Source organism: Ascidia mentula, chromosome 6, assembly GCF_947561715.1.
Source record: "Ascidia mentula chromosome 6, kaAscMent1.1, whole genome shotgun sequence".
NCBI classification, from domain to species: Eukaryota; Metazoa; Chordata; class Ascidiacea; order Phlebobranchia; family Ascidiidae; genus Ascidia; species Ascidia mentula.
The window spans coordinates 15,586,101-15,604,793 of NC_138571.1; the positions used below are offsets into that span (position 1 = coordinate 15,586,101).

General features: G+C 39.6%; 4 protein-coding genes across 4 annotated transcripts; 2 read left to right on the plus strand and 2 right to left on the minus strand.

The window, feature by feature from the left end:
- Window positions 1-321: 321 nt before the first annotated feature.
- LOC145906334 (equilibrative nucleobase transporter 1-like) lies at window positions 322-2,853 on the plus strand. The gene has a single exon (XM_082993752.1). It carries the CDS (start codon window positions 717-719, stop codon window positions 2,190-2,192), a length of 1,476 nt encoding a protein of 491 aa, XP_082849878.1. The 5' UTR covers window positions 322-716; the 3' UTR covers window positions 2,193-2,853.
- Window positions 2,854-3,025: 172 nt separating this feature from the next.
- LOC145907294 (equilibrative nucleobase transporter 1-like) lies at window positions 3,026-4,444 on the minus strand. Its single transcript, XM_082994719.1, has one exon. It carries the CDS (start codon window positions 4,442-4,444, stop codon window positions 3,026-3,028), a length of 1,419 nt encoding a protein of 472 aa, XP_082850845.1.
- A 6,617-nt stretch (window positions 4,445-11,061) lies between these two features.
- LOC145906510 (apolipoprotein D-like) lies at window positions 11,062-14,234 on the plus strand. The gene is made up of 6 exons (XM_082993940.1): window positions 11,062-11,220; window positions 11,770-11,897; window positions 12,190-12,284; window positions 12,708-12,812; window positions 13,215-13,303; window positions 13,877-14,234. The coding sequence occupies exons 1-6, from the start codon at window positions 11,095-11,097 to the stop codon at window positions 14,036-14,038; spliced, it is 705 nt and encodes a 234-aa protein (XP_082850066.1). The 5' UTR covers window positions 11,062-11,094; the 3' UTR covers window positions 14,039-14,234.
- Window positions 14,235-15,891: 1,657 nt separating this feature from the next.
- LOC145905780 (ceramide synthase 2-like) lies at window positions 15,892-18,624 on the minus strand. Its single transcript, XM_082993066.1, has one exon. It carries the CDS (start codon window positions 18,574-18,576, stop codon window positions 17,494-17,496), a length of 1,083 nt encoding a protein of 360 aa, XP_082849192.1. The 5' UTR covers window positions 18,577-18,624; the 3' UTR covers window positions 15,892-17,493.
- Between the last annotated feature and the right edge of the window lie 69 nt (window positions 18,625-18,693).

The window sequence follows — 18,693 nt, forward strand, 5'->3', positions numbered from 1 at the left end:
AATACCTGACCTTTGGGGCTAGAATTTGGCAATCTCTTTTCTTCTGGTTTCGAACTAATTTAATCCACCAATTTGTATATACAATTTTATTCTTACCAAGTGCCAATATGAAGACACAAGGCAGGCAATGTTAACTTCAATCTTTTTAACATAAGCAATTTACGTGGCAAACGATAGAGAGTATAAAATGCCAGGCTCGGCATTTGCAAAAGCAAACGATAGTCATAGGTAATGGCGGCGCCAGTCAGTGGTGTGAAACGTAGTACAACGTGTACTAAAGCAAAGCAACTTGCGTTGACATGGTTAAACTTGGGCCAACGCCAACAGAGACGATATACTGGAAATTACAAAATGACCAATTTTTCTTTAGTGACATAACAATGTGACCTTTATGCATTACTTAGTTTTGTTAATTATAAGGTCGTTGCAAGAACAGAGAAAATGATTTTTATTAAACTAAAACGCAAGTGCTGTAGCCTTTTTAACATGTAAAATTATAAACGACCTAAAGATTTCTTAACGGTTAGGTTACCTGATGCTATGCTTGAGGCATGAATCTGTCCAGTGAAGCTTTTTCATTCAAAGCAAACATTCGGAGGTAAGGTTTTGAGTGGTTGGAGAGTATGTTATGTGGTTAATGTTTGCTGTGTATGTATTATAACCGCGTATTGTTTGAATGCAAACACCTTAGTGATTCACCTTTTCCTTAGGTAGCAATGACTACCTGTCTTAGCATAAGTACTGCGTTGCTGGAATCACTACTGATCGCTGGGAATTTCTACGGTTGGCCGTCGTTGCAATACGTTCTCACGAAGGAAGGCTATTTCGCACAACAATGTTTTCAACCGCATCAACCATTGCCAGCAACAGCACCAAATAGCACTGCCCAAGGCGGCAATAGTACATTGTCAACATGTACAGCTGCCAAAGATAGCTTCAACCTGGTGTTTCAACTATCACTGGTGTGTCTGAATGTGTTCACTATTGCCATTGGCTACATATTGGATCGTTGGGGAACCTGGGTAGCCCGAAGTATCGGTTGTGGTTTGCTTCTTAGTGGCTATTCACTGCTGTGCGTTATGACAACTGCCAGCAGTTGGGTCCTTTACCCCGCTATGGCGACCGTATCAACAGGCGGGTTTTTGTTGGTTGTAACCAACACACAGTTAGGAAACCTGATCCCAAATCACCGATCGCTATACATAACGATGCTGAATGGACTTTTCGATAGCGGAACTGTGATATTCCTGCTGTTTAAACTCGCCTACCAAAGCGGTTTAAAACCGATCGCGTTCTACTCGTTGATGGTAGGTTTTGCGGCGCTCTGTGCAATACGGACATTCCTGTTGATGCCCAGATATACAGTGACGAACTCGAATGTGAACAGAAACCCCACCCGCGTAAGTAGGTGCGAAGAAATGAAGAAAACAACCACGGAAACTCAAAACTTGGATATCGCATCTGTGGAAAACGAATCCTCAAAGGAACATGTCACAAACCAATGCCAAGAAAGCAACGAACTTGTTAATGAAAAATTTACTCCTGATAAAATACCAACCTTTAAATCATGTCTGTTTTCAAAGCTGTACCTAGGCCATGTTACTTTTTACAGCGCTTGTTACGTTCGCTACGTGTTTGTTCTGGGAAGCGTAATAGCCTGGCTGGGTAGCTTTAGAAACGATGAGGGCGTCAGCTTTTATACCGAGGTGCTCGGCTATATGCTCTCTGGAGGAGCGATCGTGGCGCCTCTAAACGGGTTGACTGCCGACCGTGTAATGAAGTTTTACAGAGATCGAAATTTAAACCCAAAGGCCGCCATCATGCGTGGTCTGTTGGTCCAAGTCAGCCTTACGGCACTGCTGCAAATACTCTTATCGTCTGTCATACTTACTAGATCGCTGTACTTGTCATTTGTGCTTTTGGCTGTGTTCAGGGCCTTTCTCTTTGGCACAGCCTTCAACTTTATCGCGCAGGCTTTTCCAGCGGAGCACTTCGGCAAGTTGATGGGCGTTACCCAGGCCCTGGTGGGCGTGGCCAGCCTATTCCAGTATGCGTTGTTTAGAATATCAGCCTCGAGTGAAATTGGGTTTACGTTGGTGAACAGTTACCTGTTGGTAGTATCAGTTTTGTGCCTTGGCCAGCCGCTGCTTTTGTATCGCAAAGCCTTTAGTCAAGAAATATCCAAAACTTAGTTTTCCAATGCTTTGTTTTAATTTGTATGTATAGGAAACCATTGTGAAGAATTCTACGCCACGCAAAATAAGTAGAATCTGCGTCTATTTTTGTGCGACAAAATGTGAAAATACTTTTTTTGTGGGACATTGCTAGCTAAAATCAATTGAAGGCCGGTTTTTCAAAGCGCCGTAATAGTATCTGTGGTATTGGTATTTTTCAATCATTAACATTCCCTAATTTTTTCCAAGCTATCGCACAGATTTCTATGTTGCACACTTATATGTGGATCGAAGATGCCGACCATTCTGTGTCGAGGTGTTGTTTATACGTTCAAATCTTGCCTGGTGCTTTGTTATATGTTATGTGATATGCAAGTTTTGATATTTTGATATGGATACAGTTTTTTTATGATGGCGTAGATAAAGTAGATTAATGTTTTGGACCACGGCCAGCCCAAGGAAATGGGACCCCTACTGGATACAACAATGTCTGGCCCGGTCGATACCTGTAGGTCTATATACCACAGAGACGCCAGTCGACAAAACTATTTTTCCAGTCGACAAAGGTAAAAAATTTAGGTATGTGAGCAATTTTGGTTTCCCCAGTAAACTGCTTTCCAGGGTGATGTCAGATTTGGTGAAACCCGTCAAATGTGCCCGGCCTGTTTGGATCGTGGAAACATAACTTATTATCCCCGTTGTTGTATCGTTACTCGTTTTGTATAACTGGTCGTGTGGAAATATGTGAATGTGGAAAACACATTTAATACAATGGAACAGAGTAAACTGTATGACAAGTGATTTGGATTTATTGTAATATCAGCAATTCTTCGCAGTTTCAATAAATTTACTTAAATTCGGCGACGAAAACATTGGCGAAGGCTCAGCTTGTACGATACTAGCCATAAATACACAGGTAGGCCAAAACACAACACTGACCCACACAATAAAAATAAGTTCACCAAGGCAAAGCCGTTGGTAAGATCAACAGCGCACTTGAACAAAGCGTATTGTAGCAGACTGGATACGCCCACCACGACCTGCGCCACGCCCATAAGTTTACCAAAATGTTCGTTGGGAAACGCTTGGGCAATGAAGTTGAAGGCAGTGCCGAAGAGAAAGGATTTAAAGAAAAGAACCAACACAAATGAAAGATAGAGTTGTTTTGCAAGAACGGCTACTGACAGGAGAAGTTGCAACACCGCCGTTAGAACAACCTGAGCAAAAAGCCCGCGCAGAATTGCCAGTTTCTGGTCAGTGGCACGTTTTCGGTAAAATCCTATTACAAAGTCAGCGACCAAACCGTTTAAAGGCGCCACAACAGCTCCAGCAGTTAACGTGTACCCGAGCACTTCGGTGTAATGACTGACGTCATCGTCGTTGTTGAAGCTAGCCAACCAGGCAATAGCACCGCCCACAAACACGGTGTATCGTATATAACCCGCGCAGTAAAATAGGGCGTGAAAGATGTAAGTTTTCGAAAGAAGACAGGACTTGAAACTGGGCACCTGAAAATACGCATCTTTCACCGTTGTTTCAGTCAAAAAATCCTCACTTTTCCCTGCCGTCATGTCTATGATTTTCTCTGATTTCTTCTTTTTCCACTCAAATACGCCAAAGGCGAGGTTTTTGTCAACAAGCGGATAGGGAATAGTTGCTCTCGGCATGAGCAGGAACGTTCGGATCACGCATAGACCGGAAAACGCGGTCATGATCCCAAAAAACGCACTTGGATCAAAACCACGGTCGTACGCAATCTTGAACACAAGGAATGTAACCGTGCCGCTGTCAAATACACCGTTGATTAGAGTAACATACAAGGAACGGTGCTGCGGTACAAGGTTGCCTAACTGAGTGTTGGTAATCAATAACAGCAAACCCGGCGATGATATAAACGTCACTGTGGGGAAAAGCAGCCAGCTGTTGTCAGGTCTTGCAAGGCATAGAATCGCGTAGCCGCTGAACATCAATAAAGAGGCAATGGTGCGAGCCACCCATGTCCCAAATCTGTCCAGAGTGTAGGAAAAAGCCAATGTAGATACGTTTAAACACGCAATAGACAGCTGGTAGACCAAGTTGAAAGCCTCCTCTGATTCGCTGCATGAAAACGAATGAGAAGACAAATCCTTGTCTGTAGCGTTTTGTTGTAAAGTTTCGTTCAACTTCCAACGCTGATGGCAAGCATTGGCGAAGTAGCCTTGTTTGGCGAGGACGTATTGCAGTGACGGCCAGCCGTTAAAACTACCGGCCACAACGAGCAATTCCACCATAGCGGTTGCTATACTTAAACCATGCAAACATCTCATTGTCGCTGACAGCACTGAAAACAAGACAAGGCGTCAAATTTGAGGCGGTTTAACACAACAACTAATTCAACAACAGTGAAAAGCGCGTTACGATGAACAAGAAACCCAGCCCCAAAATATCTAATACCGGATGTTTATGTGAAACGTATTTCCGCTTCAGCGAACGCTGCTATTGCCTATAGTTCGGTGCGAATCCAGAAAACCATTCACTGCGCTTACCCCCAAAACACCAAACTTATTCCCATAAATTGGCGATTGTTGAAAGTACGTAGATGGCTACTGAAAACAGAAGCGGAAGCCACATGCAGTAGTACTATTATCTTACGGTTTCACGTTTTTTGACAGATGTCTTAAACTTACTCAGGTAGTTGAAACTGCTCAACTTAACATTTCGAAACCTCCAGTATTTCGTAAAAGTGTTCAGTCTACAAGCTCTAGGGTATTTGCTAACTTATCTATGCAACGCACAAAAAAGCATGTCTAGTACAGGAAATTTCGGCTGCTTCCCAAATGAAAGATTGCACATACACTGCGACAAAGGCTGGCAGTAACATATCCTTTCCCATGAACCGGTACTGCTTTACGTTACCAAACCCCTGCATCCTCCCTGTTCAATTCGTGTACCGACTGCAATAAAACCTGATTCAATAACGCAAGCCACAACGGGGCCAGTATAGTGTAGATATCTCGCACCAGACTACTCATATAGCTTCAAAATAGTTATATAAGAAAGCAAAACCATTTTAGTCTGTAATAATACCTAACCTTTTGCTTTAGAAAGACTGACGTTGCATCTCTGCTGCCTGATCAATATAGCAAACACGTTTAGGTTAAAGTAAGTAAATTTATCCAAACTTGACATGTTCGGTTACACAGAAACGGTTTGATTCTGGTGTGATACATCAACTGTCGCCATCACCAACGTTTTTTTGTGTCGTGACGTTATAATGAAAAGAACAACTTCCACCACGATCCAACATACGAGTGCGCGTGAAATCAAACTTGTTTACAAATTACCACTGCTTAAAGCTCAGAAATCTGTGCTCGACGAATTTAAAGATTTTTGACTTGTCCGTGCACAAAAAAACAGCACATGGCGCCTCGGGCAAAAATAAAGTGTTAATTTAACCAGAAAGCAATAGCGTCTTTATGAATCACAATGAACTTGTATTAACCTGGCAATGGATTTGGGTGTTAAAATGGTTTACATTTAGGGAAAAAACCAAATATCCAGCATTTATATTTCAAGAAACAAAGCACGGGTTTCTGTGCACGAAAATCCTCGGAAATAATTTCAAAGTGTTCAAAATGTCGATACGAGTATCGATACGCAGTTCAGTGCTCTACTTGCGCGGTACAGCACCGCAGGCCAGCATTTCGTTCCGATCCACATACCAATACAGAAAACCTGATTTGGATTCATGTCTGGTAGGATTACCTGGGTTTCGAATCCCGGTATGTTACAAAAATCGCGCGTCGGAACGCCCCGACAAAACAGGCTATTATATTAGTAAACATGATGTGTAAAAAACCGGTGGTTAAATTTAGTATATTGTGGCAAACAAAATTACTATGTATGAGTAGTTTTTTTTAATTAATAGCGGTTTAGGCGCTTTTATCGACCATGCCGCAGCCTGTTTCAGAACATTCCAGTTTATCGCGGTTTCAGTTCTATGCAATAACATGGTCAACGATAATGTAAGCAATGAATTGTAGCTTGTACTGAGGTTTCTAGATGCCAGTTTCACTTGCTACCTTCTGCAAATTGCCACCTTACACAAGGAAAAAAATCTGTAAGCAGGACACAATTATATCTAAGCATATCACGAGATGGCGCACGCGAGATGGCCCCGACCCTCTATACAGGATATGTCAACCTGAATAAGCACATCGCTAAAAGTGTCCCCATTTAGACATTTACGTCACTGTTGACGTGGAAAACATTGTGGAAATTTATGTTACAAATTATTGTCACAATTTGCTTTCACAGCTGAAAGATAGCGTCAAAAATATCGTCCAGTGTTGCTTCGATCCTGTATCTTCGGCAGACGGCCTCACGATACCGCACAGAATGGATGAATACAGTTCATTTTGGCAGCAATTTTGTGGTAACAGACACCGCTAAGCCTTCATCTAGGAGAAAAAATTGCCACAAATCCGCTTTTAGTCGGTGTCAGTTTTCACTTTAGCGCTGTAACGTCACGTCATGTCACGTACAATACAGGTGGGATTTTAAGATCGGATTGTTTTGTCTGGAAACTCAGAATTTGCAACTCTGTAATGCTTCTTATACTGTGTTTGGCCAAAGCTTTTGAGCTGCCCAGCATAGGCTCAGTTTGTGGCTATTCATAGCTTATGGAAGAAATGACTGTCCAACATACTTTGCCTTGGCATTTTTGCAAATTAGTTGGGAACTTGTATTGTTGCCGAAAATGTAATGTTATAGAATGAACAACAGGATTTCCAAAGCCTATCTTTTCATCTCCTGAGATAACGAAAGCAAAACTCGTGTTTGCAGTACTTTATATCCATATCTCAGATACAAAGATAAGTTTTATCACGGAAATGTGTAACGCAGGGTGATGTATAACCGATTGTGTCTCTGGTAAACATACTGAAAGCACGCGTTGGTTGTTGTGAAGACATACTTTACACACGCATAAGCACCTAACGAGCGGGTATACATCATGCAGAACAGGTTAAAACAGGGTTACATCTTACGATTAGATATATTGGACTAATGTCCCCGGGAAATTAAAGTTTTGTGGTGCGCTGAGGCGGTTTATTGAAATGTTGTTGCGATGTGTTACATAAGTTTGCTTTTTACGCAGAATTGAAACACCGAATTAAACCGTTGTCCTGCATGCCTGCGGCTTAAAAAAATATATTGGCTGTATTACATTCTGAAGAATATCTTGTTTGTTATGGTGAAAGAAACGTGGATAAATTGTTTTTTTTTGCGAGGTAGACTTCCACTGTTTGTATCATTCGCTTATATTTGTTTATTTCGTTGCCGATTAATCTTTATGTCCCCAAAGAAACAAGTGGACTAATCGATAAACCGATGGCTTAAAAACTCTCATGTTCTTAAAAAGCAACAAAAGATTTATGACCTTACCTCATAACACATTTTTCGTGTACGATAATGATGATTAAATTTGCTCATAAACTCATTTTAATTAGTCACGCACGGCAAGGTGCCAAACCACGATTGTTAGCGTTGCACGTTTTAGGAACTTGGCACAACTGCACGAGGTATGATTCCGAATCAAGTCGTGGGCTTAAATCAAATACTCGCTGTAACGATCAAGTACAAACACACAACAAGGACTTTTATGGTTTGCTTGAGAAACCCAATGATCTGAAACACGATTCGAATGTAATAGCACATATCAACAGCGCGCCACGAATAAGGCGATGCAGTTTTTTTCTTGGAAATCAAATTAAGGGTATAGATTTAATCGATATCAGGGTTAATCACGACTCAGGCCACCGATAAAAAATTATCGCAGCACAAGCCTAGATTTCTTAGATGCCCTGCAATCAACATCTAGACATAACAAGTCGGTTGCCTGGCAGTTCGTTCTTGATGACGATCTTGTTTTTGGGAACACATTAGAGCGTTTGCCTGGGTTCAAGGGCAGGTAAGACTCGCCCAAAGAATGTTTTTCTGTCGTTCTTTGACACTGGGCGATGCGTATCACTTAGGCCAGTTATCATACTGCGTTTTCTTCGTGTTTGTTCCAAAGCAACTCGATGTCAAAGAGAGTTTTATGTGAGGGCGAGGTCCGTGGTTGTAGTAAATAGAATCGGACGATTTCGAAGAAGCATATGCTGGTATCAACGTTATCGCAACGAGAATCTGAGCTCTCTTGCATTGTTCACACGCTAAAAAGGGAAACTACTAATACGTACACATCAGGTGTGCGTACACAGTGGAAGTTAATGAGTTAATGTTATGCATCTACTATGATTTTTAAGTTAGATAGGGTTTTACACTAGACTGAAAACCCTAACCATGACAATTTATCCCAGAAAAAGAACCGTACTTATCGTACGTTTTATAGTTTTTAAAAAAAACAAGGAAAGTAAGGATTCGGAACCTGAATTTTGTGGCCATACACCATGGGATTTCGGGGTTCTTTTCCCCATACAAACACGTGCACCAGTATTACAAATCATTCATCATGCATAACAGTACAAAAACTCTTGCCGAAATGGTTGAAGTGGTCATGACCGTTAGAGCTGGCCTTTTGCTTTTGCACGCAAACACGACTAACCAAAAACGCACAAGATATCAATCAAATTTCGCCTTTGTTTTCCTGCCGTTACGCAGCAGTTTTAAGCAACACGTCTTCCACGGCACGACTTTGGCACGAATAAAATGTCAAGGCTACACGATGACGATGAAAAGCGAACACGAAAACTGTTCCGGGTAACGATAATATACAAGCGTCAAAACCGTAATGTTCCTAGTGACGTAAAGCCAAATTTCCTCGATTTAAAGCAGGGATGAGCCAAACTTGGCACGCCTTATTGGCTTACAAAGGCACGCGGTTTGTTTTTTATCGAGAATGTAAATACGTTTGTGGTCCATGGTATGTTCTTTTAGATCCAATAACGTTTAATCAGAGTTTTTTGCGAATAGGTTCTAAGACATGAACTCTATAGAAACAGCTACACAATGTGTGACAAGTAATAGATAACGAACAAAAAAATGATAATTATCACCGTTCGTGTTTTTGCACTCCCAGTTTAATACGATCAAAAAGTTTTATTTTTGAAAATAAGCAGAAAACAAGTAATGGTTGCTGCCGTGCCGTATAGGAAGACTATTACACCGGGTGACAAAGTTTCCGCCAAACTTGATCCACATGTAAGCCTATTTAACATAGAAATCTGTGCAAATATTAACGCTCTAATTTAGTGTAGTATTTTAATTGAAATTAAAAATCAAAAATAAGAAGTGGTTACTCTGTTCATACCTAACCATTAAAGTTCGCACAGATTTCTATTTTACAAAGACTTATATGTGGATCAAGTTTGGCGAAACTTTGTGACCCGGTGTATTAGTATTTTTCTACTGAATAAACAGCCTAAATTGTAAAAAAGGCGGGTGAATTTAATGCAATGTATAAGACGACCAAAGCCAGATTGAGAATAAAAGTGAACTTCTGTGACCGAAAAATCATCGCCAAAAGTCAAATCCCAGCAGTCACGTTTAGCTGTGAGGGTATGAGAACACGCCTACGAGGGTTGTGGCAAAAGTTTCTTGCGTAAAGAAAGGTTATGGAGGATCAATCGAAATGCGTAGTACTTTATCACGAACATTTAACACTTCCACTAAGTTCACCCTTGCCACACAATAAAGACACGTCACAATTGCCCTTCGCGTGCCGGTGTGGACGTTTATTTCGGGGGCATTGCTCCTTCAGCAAGTCCGTTCCTGGCATTCGAGTATACCCTATCACGCCTTTCATGACTCAGCCGAAGCAAAACCCTGCGTAAATGAGAATTGGAAACGCGTTAGAGTGTGTTTGTAATTGCTGCAAAATGATTTGGACCGGACGGGGGTAATAGCAATCGACAGTTACGTTATTTAGCGTGCTGACGGAGGCTAAAGTACAAACCCTGACCCTGAACGAAGAGCGGAAATTACAGATAATTGCATCGGAGTTTACGTCGTTTTAAGTCCCAAAGGCTGTTGTTTTGTTGTTCGGTGCAAAAAACGTTTAACAATTTACGAAAAACTATCGTCAACAAAAAATGTAACTGCAATATTTTCTTTGAACTCAAAAGTACCCCAAAATTACCTGGTTTGCGTTACACCACACGAAGAGCAACAGAGCAAAATAAATTTGAAGTAAAGAAACACTTGTCTAAAAAGTGGCGGACGCAGACAAAGCCCAATGCTAATCTGGCGAATACATTTCCTTGCCGTTTTACAGAAGTCTATTTAACAAACCTTTTTTTAATGTAACACATTATCCCTCAATGCCCAGCTGAAAATATTGTGCACTAAGGCAAAAACAAATTTGATACATGCATTTCCGTAAACTTGGAACAAACCCACATGCCTATCAAGGCCAAGTAACAAAATGACCCTTTACATACATTTTCAAAGAAGCAAGAAAAAATATCAAAGTCACCCCCAAAATACGTGATTTCCAATCGCGCGTTTTGGTGAAGTGCACGCAACTCTGAAAGCGGAATTCGTGACAGCTACGTTGGTTGTTCGCGGAATCGACAGATAATCGGTTATTTCGCAAACGAAAAAAGGCACTTGGCTGCATAAAACCGTCGGAAACCGAAGGGTACGCCACACAAAATGTGGCCTTGATAAACTGCATGGGAAGTTGCTTTGTACATCTTGTAAATGTAAATGGTGTTTATGTTAAATTTGTGCGCTATGTTAAGGCAAGAAAAGGTTATGAACGCAGTGATTTTGACATGGGGTATTGTACAACCTATCAATAGCGTCATTGAAAAAGTTGCTGGAACAGAAAATGCAAAATCAAAACTTTAAACAACGTATCTAATTCAGTGTCTAACCAAGCCCTTCTGTTTGTTTTCAAAAGGTTGTAGCGAATTTGTGTGACACGACCACCTTGACGATGCAACAAGGCATGAGAATTTGTATATTCTGTCTCTGTACTTTGTTCTTGACGACAACATTTGGCGTGATAGTGCGCAATAGTTGTCCAACCGTGAGGGTAATGCCCAATCTCAACGTCAGCGCGGTAAGATTTTTGAAACACGCACATTGTGTTTGCAGAATATTAAACTAATGTGGATCAGTTCAAAACAAGGTCCCCTGGCAGGCTGTCGATCGCGCACCGTATCAACTTATGTATTTGTATTTCTATGCAAAGTCAACGCATGATCGATGTGTTGACGTACAATGTGCGTTTAGCCTATAGCCAGGGTTGTGGTGTTGCGGAAAACTAAGTGCTGCTTATACAGTTAAAAGTGTAAATTATTCTGCTCAATTAGGAACATTTACTGTACACATCGAAATTTTAGCAAGGGTTTGCAACATGCTTCTACTAACTTAAGTACTAACACAGCAGTTTTTTGACCTCTGCCAAAATGCGTTTTTTTTGCACACTACTTTGCCCAAACAACCGTCATACAGCAGCATTTAAAAGCACACAAACAAAGTGTCAAAAATACCAAAAGAGTTCTACCAAATGCATGGTTTGTTACCCTCTGCTCAGTTAGATAAAACTTAATAGTAAACAGAGCGATGTGTTTAATTATCCATACTTAATCATCTATAATGTTTCTAGCTGGTCGGGAGATGGTACGAAATTGGAAGACACCCGAACCCATGGGAAAGTGGTCAGTGCATTCGTCTTAACCAAAGCTATACTGGGAACGGAAAACTCCATATGCATTGGGAAGAGTTAAGAGAAAAGTAGGTGGAATTTTTAGCGTTTTGAAAATAAACACTTCACAAGATTCAAGATTCGTTCATTTTTTTCGTCATAATATATGACACACATTTAAAACAGTCATTTCGGCCTATGAAGAGACTAAGAACGTCCAGCTTAAAACTAAAAATGGTTTTCGAGTAGCTTACAAACCAATAGAATGTTGCTGAAAAACTGTAAACACTATAAAAAACATTATTGGTTTAGTTACACTTGGTGAAAAATTCAATGGGTCCACATGTCTTCCACTGTATTACTTATTTGATTTTATTTCAGGCCAACCGGGGGGTTATTATACAACGATGCCGAAAGTATTGCAAGTTCTGGAAAAATGGAAAAAAGCAGGATGAGCATTGCATTCATGCGACCGCGTAAGTATTAACACAATCACACATGATGGATCAAAATATTAAATCACATTAAAATATTTACCAAAATTTTGGGTCTGGTAAAATGCATACATGCTTAGTTAGGCCATCCCATAAGTTATTTAACTGCAAATATGGCATTCAAACATGTTAGGCTTTTAAAAGCTTGGCATAACATATATAAGTGTTTGTCAACTGGTTGCATTCCAGGTGGTACGCGAGCACCTTTCTGTGATTTTCGGATATGGTTGGAATTTAAAAAATTGTAAAAAATCGTCCATCACCTAGGTTACTTTGTAACACTCAACTAGGTGAGGCGCGTTGAAATTGTTTTGCCTCAAAGTGGTACGCAACCACGAAAAGGTGCAATGACTTATATAGATGCGAAAATCTACAATGCCCAATGTAACAAAAGTACTTTTGTAGCACTCCCGTTCGCCACACCGTTCTGGATTGTGGACACAGACTACGAGAATTACTATGTGGCATACGCCTGCGCCAGATACATTTTTAGAGCTCCACGTTATTATAGTAAGTATTTGGAAAGTTCAAAAAACTTCCAATTCGGCCTACCCTGAGTTTTCAAACTGATACATTCTGTACCACACATAGTTAAACTGCGGACAGCGGGCCAAAAGTGGCTCATTGGGTCTTTAAATTTAGCCCGCTAGGGGTTGATACAAAATCAGTGTCACTTAATTTGTGTAAATATTATCATATTGCTGTTAATTGTACTTTTAGTGTGAACACTCTTTGCCATTTTGACATATATATATAGGACATCCAGTTATACGTTTCCATTACCAACTTTCCAAAAAAAGTAACATTTATTCACAATCATCTGACGGGTAAAGACAGATCCAACGGTACCTTAATGCAATTTCCCCGTGAAGTCATTATTTATTAAATAAAACTCACAATATCTTGGTGCAGACTTGCGTCACTACAATCTATTTGCCGAATTTTCATGGATCATGTCCCGAAACAAGACACTGGATGACAGAACATACATCAAGTTGAAGGTAGGAAAGACTGGTTGGCTAAGAAATCTAGCAAACTGCAGTAGTTCAGTTCAGTTCATTCTACCAAACAATAACAGTTCAGTTACGTTTAACCCACAGCAAGATTATGACACACAGCTACGCTCAGCATCAACAAAATGCTTAAAAATAGTTTCCAATACAGTTTTAAACGTCATTCAAGTTATACCTGTTCCTCAAACTCAAATTCAAAACAACGAAACAAAGATGTTCTGAACTCAGCAGAACTTGTTTCTGTCACGAAACGGTGATTGTGACGCAACAACGAGCAAATCGTTGCAAATGAAGAAATTTTACTCATACATGACATAAAGAAATATGTTTAATTCATTGGATTTCTTTGCGGCACAATAAATTTCAGACTTAACTTTAATTTTTAAATAAAGCTATGTTGAAAAACGTCCAAAGGAACAATAACCATCAGGATTTGACTGTGTCCGATTTAGGCCTGTCCATAACATATTGCTAATTAGTGAATTTGAACAAGTTTGACCGCATGAGGTTCACTAACTTTCTGTACATGCAGCACCACAAATTTACCTGTTTTGTTTGCAGAGAAAGCTTCGAAGTGTTGGGGCCATCGTACGTTTAATACAGCGAACGACACAGCATGAAGGCTGTGAGGAGGAATATGAACAATATAGACCTCAGAACGTCACCACGACGCCCAAACCTTCTTATGGCAAAGACATGCATGTGGAAGAAATGCTTCAGTAGCAATGTATAAACAGTGTATGTAAAAACGGCTCATACAGCTTTTTGTTGTAAAAAAAACATTGTGCACATTATTATTTTTGCTCTGTTTGCGTTTTTTGGTGATGGTTAACGAACATGTACTATAATGGCTCTGGCAAAAGCGGCAATATGAGAAGGGTTTCACCCAGAAATACAAAATTTGCTCTTTGTAAAAATATTTACCGACGATTTGATTAGCTTTAGACGAGGGCTTTATATCTGTAAATTCTTAAAATAGGGGTACATGTGCAACATAGATCCAGTGTCCAGTCACACAAAATTCCTTCACGACAAATAACTCTCTTTTTTGTGACAAACTGCGGGAGACGGCAGACAAAATAGGCAAGTGAAATAAACGCTTCGGTTTCCCTCTAAGTTCCTTTCTTTCCCGTGGTAATTTTTTTCTTGGCACAACGACAAAAAAGACCACAACGCCTATATTAATACAACACGTTTGCAGGGTCAATATACTATAGCCTACTGGACGTTAAAACTGCGGTTAAATCATAACGTAGTCCATTTTGGTTTTAATTAGTTGCTTTTGTTAGTTCGTAGTGCAGTTTTTGCCAGGCTACCCTAACTTGCTGAACTTGTCAACAGAATATTTCAAAACAGGGTTGCAATTTAGCTAATTTACATTTGTAAATACAAAATCTTGCTACCAATAAGAACAAATTAATTGGTTTTCCGCGGTTCGTATCTACGTTTTCTACACGAAAGTTGAGGTTGATCAGTGAGTACAATTCTTTCCAAAAATTTGGCATCTAACCACGCACTTCCATCTTCCCAGAATATTGCAACATAAATAGACACAAAATACTTGCTTACGTTTTGTATCCGCAAAAACACATTCACCCGTATCCACCAGTCCGAAGCATTTCCTTCCTTCACACATCATGAAAGAGCGCTGTGGCGACATCTGCCGCCTAAAAAGTAATTTGAAGCGTATGATCCATATCAATAGTCTCTGACGCAGTTTTGCGTGCGTCATTAGATCCAAAATCATTGGTTTGAAACTACTGCATATTGGAGCAATGAATTAAATACAGGAGACAAAACATTTTAACTGGTATTTAAGGAATAACGAAAATAAGCAGGTTTAAATGCATAAACGTACGTTTTCCGACGGCTATTTTGTTCCAACGCAATACAAGTTCAAAATACTGTACAGCGAAAAATAACAGTTTTACGCTTGGGCAACATTTTGTTATTTTGTAAAGAGGTCTATTTGATGTTACAACTGTCGCTATGACTGGTGTGTATAAAAAAAAGGATGTTGTTGTTTGAAAGGATGTTGTTCGCCTCACCCTATTTTCGTATAAGCCAAAGACTCGTTGAACAATAGACTCGATTGCAGTGTTTCCTACCGAATTGATTTTGTTTTCCAGGAAAAGACTAGTTGCATCCTTCCACTAGTAGTCTAGCAAATGTTAGGGGCAAGTTATTGTAAGTAGTTTTGTTTTTAATTTTTGCGAACTTTTAATGCAAGTTTCTGTTCAATTTCATTACAAGCTCTGTTTTGTCAACAAGGATCGATTTGGCAAAATGCTGTTGGGTCATGGAACAGCAAAACAGATGTCCATCAAAACACAGACCTAACGAATGTGAACATTCGGCCTGATTTTGGTTCCGTTGGTCTACGTGGTTTATTTTAAACACGCGAAATTAGGATATGGTTGTCTTCACTAGGGCACGATTTATTGATTATAAATTACTGACAATTCTCATCATGGTGACGTAACATCCCCTATCTGGGCCAGTAGCTTTTGGGTGTTTTTTGCAAGTAATCAACAACTTTTAGACAGGCATACAAACTTGTGATGTGATACCACAAACACAGGACACGTCATTTATTGGAGGCGCCACTCAACGCACAACGGAAAATTTCCAACGCAGCGTCATAGTAAAAAACTCCAACGTTCAGTGCAATCAAAAACAATTCGTATTAAGTCATATACACTAAGAAAGACATTGCCACATTTGTCGTTTTAGTCTTAGCACAACACAAATGTGAATAGTAATGGAGGATGTGAAAACATACAAATTATATTGATGATGTACTGGGTCCAAAGTGCATGTGGTTTCGAGTACAAAGCTTGGATAAGCTGCGATAATGCATTGTGTCAACAGTATTTGGGTTCGTCAAAAGCTGTCATTACATCAGGAAACACAATGCATCTCAAATGGTTTCATATTAACATTTTTGAGGCCTCGTATACCATAATAACATTTTTGAGGCCTTCTATACCATAATAACATTTTTGAGGCCTTGTATACCAGTTGGTACAGGATGTGTATTGCAAAACTCAAAATATCAACATACAATGAACAACCCAACTTAAATGTGAACGAAAAAATTCCTGTAACATTTTGCTGACTTGCAATAACTGCAACAAGCACATTGTGTTGGGAAATATGCAGCAACAAGACTCTGAACCAGATCTAGAAAATTGCTGACAAAGGATGATAACATATATGAACAGAGTTCATTGCAGCCCCCGTAACAATACAAACAACGAGAAATTATTCAAAAGGTCACCAAAGAGTCAAAGGTCACTTTCTGCAATTGGTGCAACATACACAACAAGAATTACCACTGTACTGTTGTGAAAATCATTACAAATGAACATAAAAAGTAGATAGTTAATACTCTTGACAGTGCGTGACACACTATCACCAATAAGCTACTGTTCATACACAAATCTAAAATGAAACAAAACATACTTTTACGAAAATATGTAACTTTCAAATAAAACGTACACATGGGTTTGAATAATAAACATGTCTGATCATAATCTGATACCTCAAGTAATTGTATACAATGTAAACGTAAGGTCATTTAAAAAACTAAAGCACAATTTTACACTAAACACCTGAACACCAGACAATGACCTAGTGTGGGGTAAAAAAGATCTGCCCATGTTATAGATTAGCGGAAGAATTTTAAACTTGGTTTACATCGAATTGCAAACAATGACAGTGTGCAAAGGAACGTAACCACATCATTGCTATCACACAAAGGTCATCATTGCTTGTTTGCCTTAACTATTGCCCCAATAGGTCTTTTATTTAGATACATATATCTATAAAAATAAAGCGCAAATCTCTGTATAGATGTATACAGGTGGAGGGAGATACTGTTGGTAATAGCCCAATTTTTAGAGGTACCATGACCAAAATCTTAATGTATCATCATTGCTTCTGTAGGAATAAGGACGACTGCATAATTAAAATAAAAAAACTGCACTATATTTACAAAAAATGTACAACTAGTTTGCAGAGTAGAGGCATGGTTAGAAAAAGAGAATTAGTTGCAATTTCAAAAAGATTATATATATAACATATGATGAAAGGAAAACTTGCCATAGGAATAAACAACATCATCTTTGTAGTTAAAAGAGTATTAATATGAATACTGAAGGAGTCTCCTTACACATTTATGAGCTTCCATTCTGTTTAACATTTGAAGATTCATCCGAGCTCGGTTCTTCAACGTCACTTCGTGCATCTTTTTCAATTTTTCCGACAACCAGCATTCGTACCGCCATTCTGATGATAATCGCTGCCCAGAATACGTGTAGAAGTTGCAAAACCATGAGTAGGGCATTGAAAAAGTAATAGCCAGCATAGGGTCTAAAAAGCCACATACTTTTAACCCAAGTGGTGTGTATGACAGCATATGGAAACACCACCAGACGTGAAACTATGAAGACGACTGCAAATACTGTAAACATATGATCTGCCACTGCGCCCTTTTTGGCATATACGAAGCACTTTGCCCCCTCCAAAATTATGTCTGAAACATCATGAATTGCCATGACTAGGCTGCCGACTCTTACAAAGTTGGCTACATATGAGAACACAATCAAAAAGATAGTCGCCATGTGGTGAATCAACTGCTCAGTAAAATCTTTTCGCTTGACATCTTTTACAATAGAGAATAACAACGATATGTAGAATCCACCTTCAATCATGTAGTAATAGTACACAGAGTCCCACATTGTCTGCCTAGGGTAGTCAACCCAGCAAGCAAGGTTGTCCCAAAACCAAGGTGCTTGAACCAGCGTTCCCATTCCAAAACTGAATGCAAATACGTAAAAGAAGCATCTCCAGCTGGCTTCAGCAAACTTCTTTCTTAACTGTGGCCGATCCATGTTGCGACGCCTTCTGAACCACTGTTGTACCTCCTTTAGGCTCATATCTGTCTGTTTGGCAATGCCTTCCACAGCACTGTCATCTGGATGCTTCGAAGCTTTGTAAAACTTTTCCAATTTTTTGGAAGGGTCGGCTAATGTGCGCTTGCGATCTGTAACACCCATCATTGTGGCAAGTGGATTGGAGACAAAATGTTCAAACATGGTCCGGAGAAGCAAAATAACAAGTGCATACACTGGCATCAGATACAAATCCTTTGGTTTAGCATAGTGAAACCCAGGTCTATCTTCAAGGTCCTTAAATGAAACACCCACCGGAAGCCAAAATCTGTCATTCCAAAACCAAGCCGACAGTTCTTCCAACATGATTTTGAAACTTACTTTAAAATTAACCAACTACAGTTAAAAGATTTAGCTCCTAAGAAAAATCCATTTTATATCTCCATTACAGGTTTCGTTTTGAATTGTTATCTAATGGTGTCA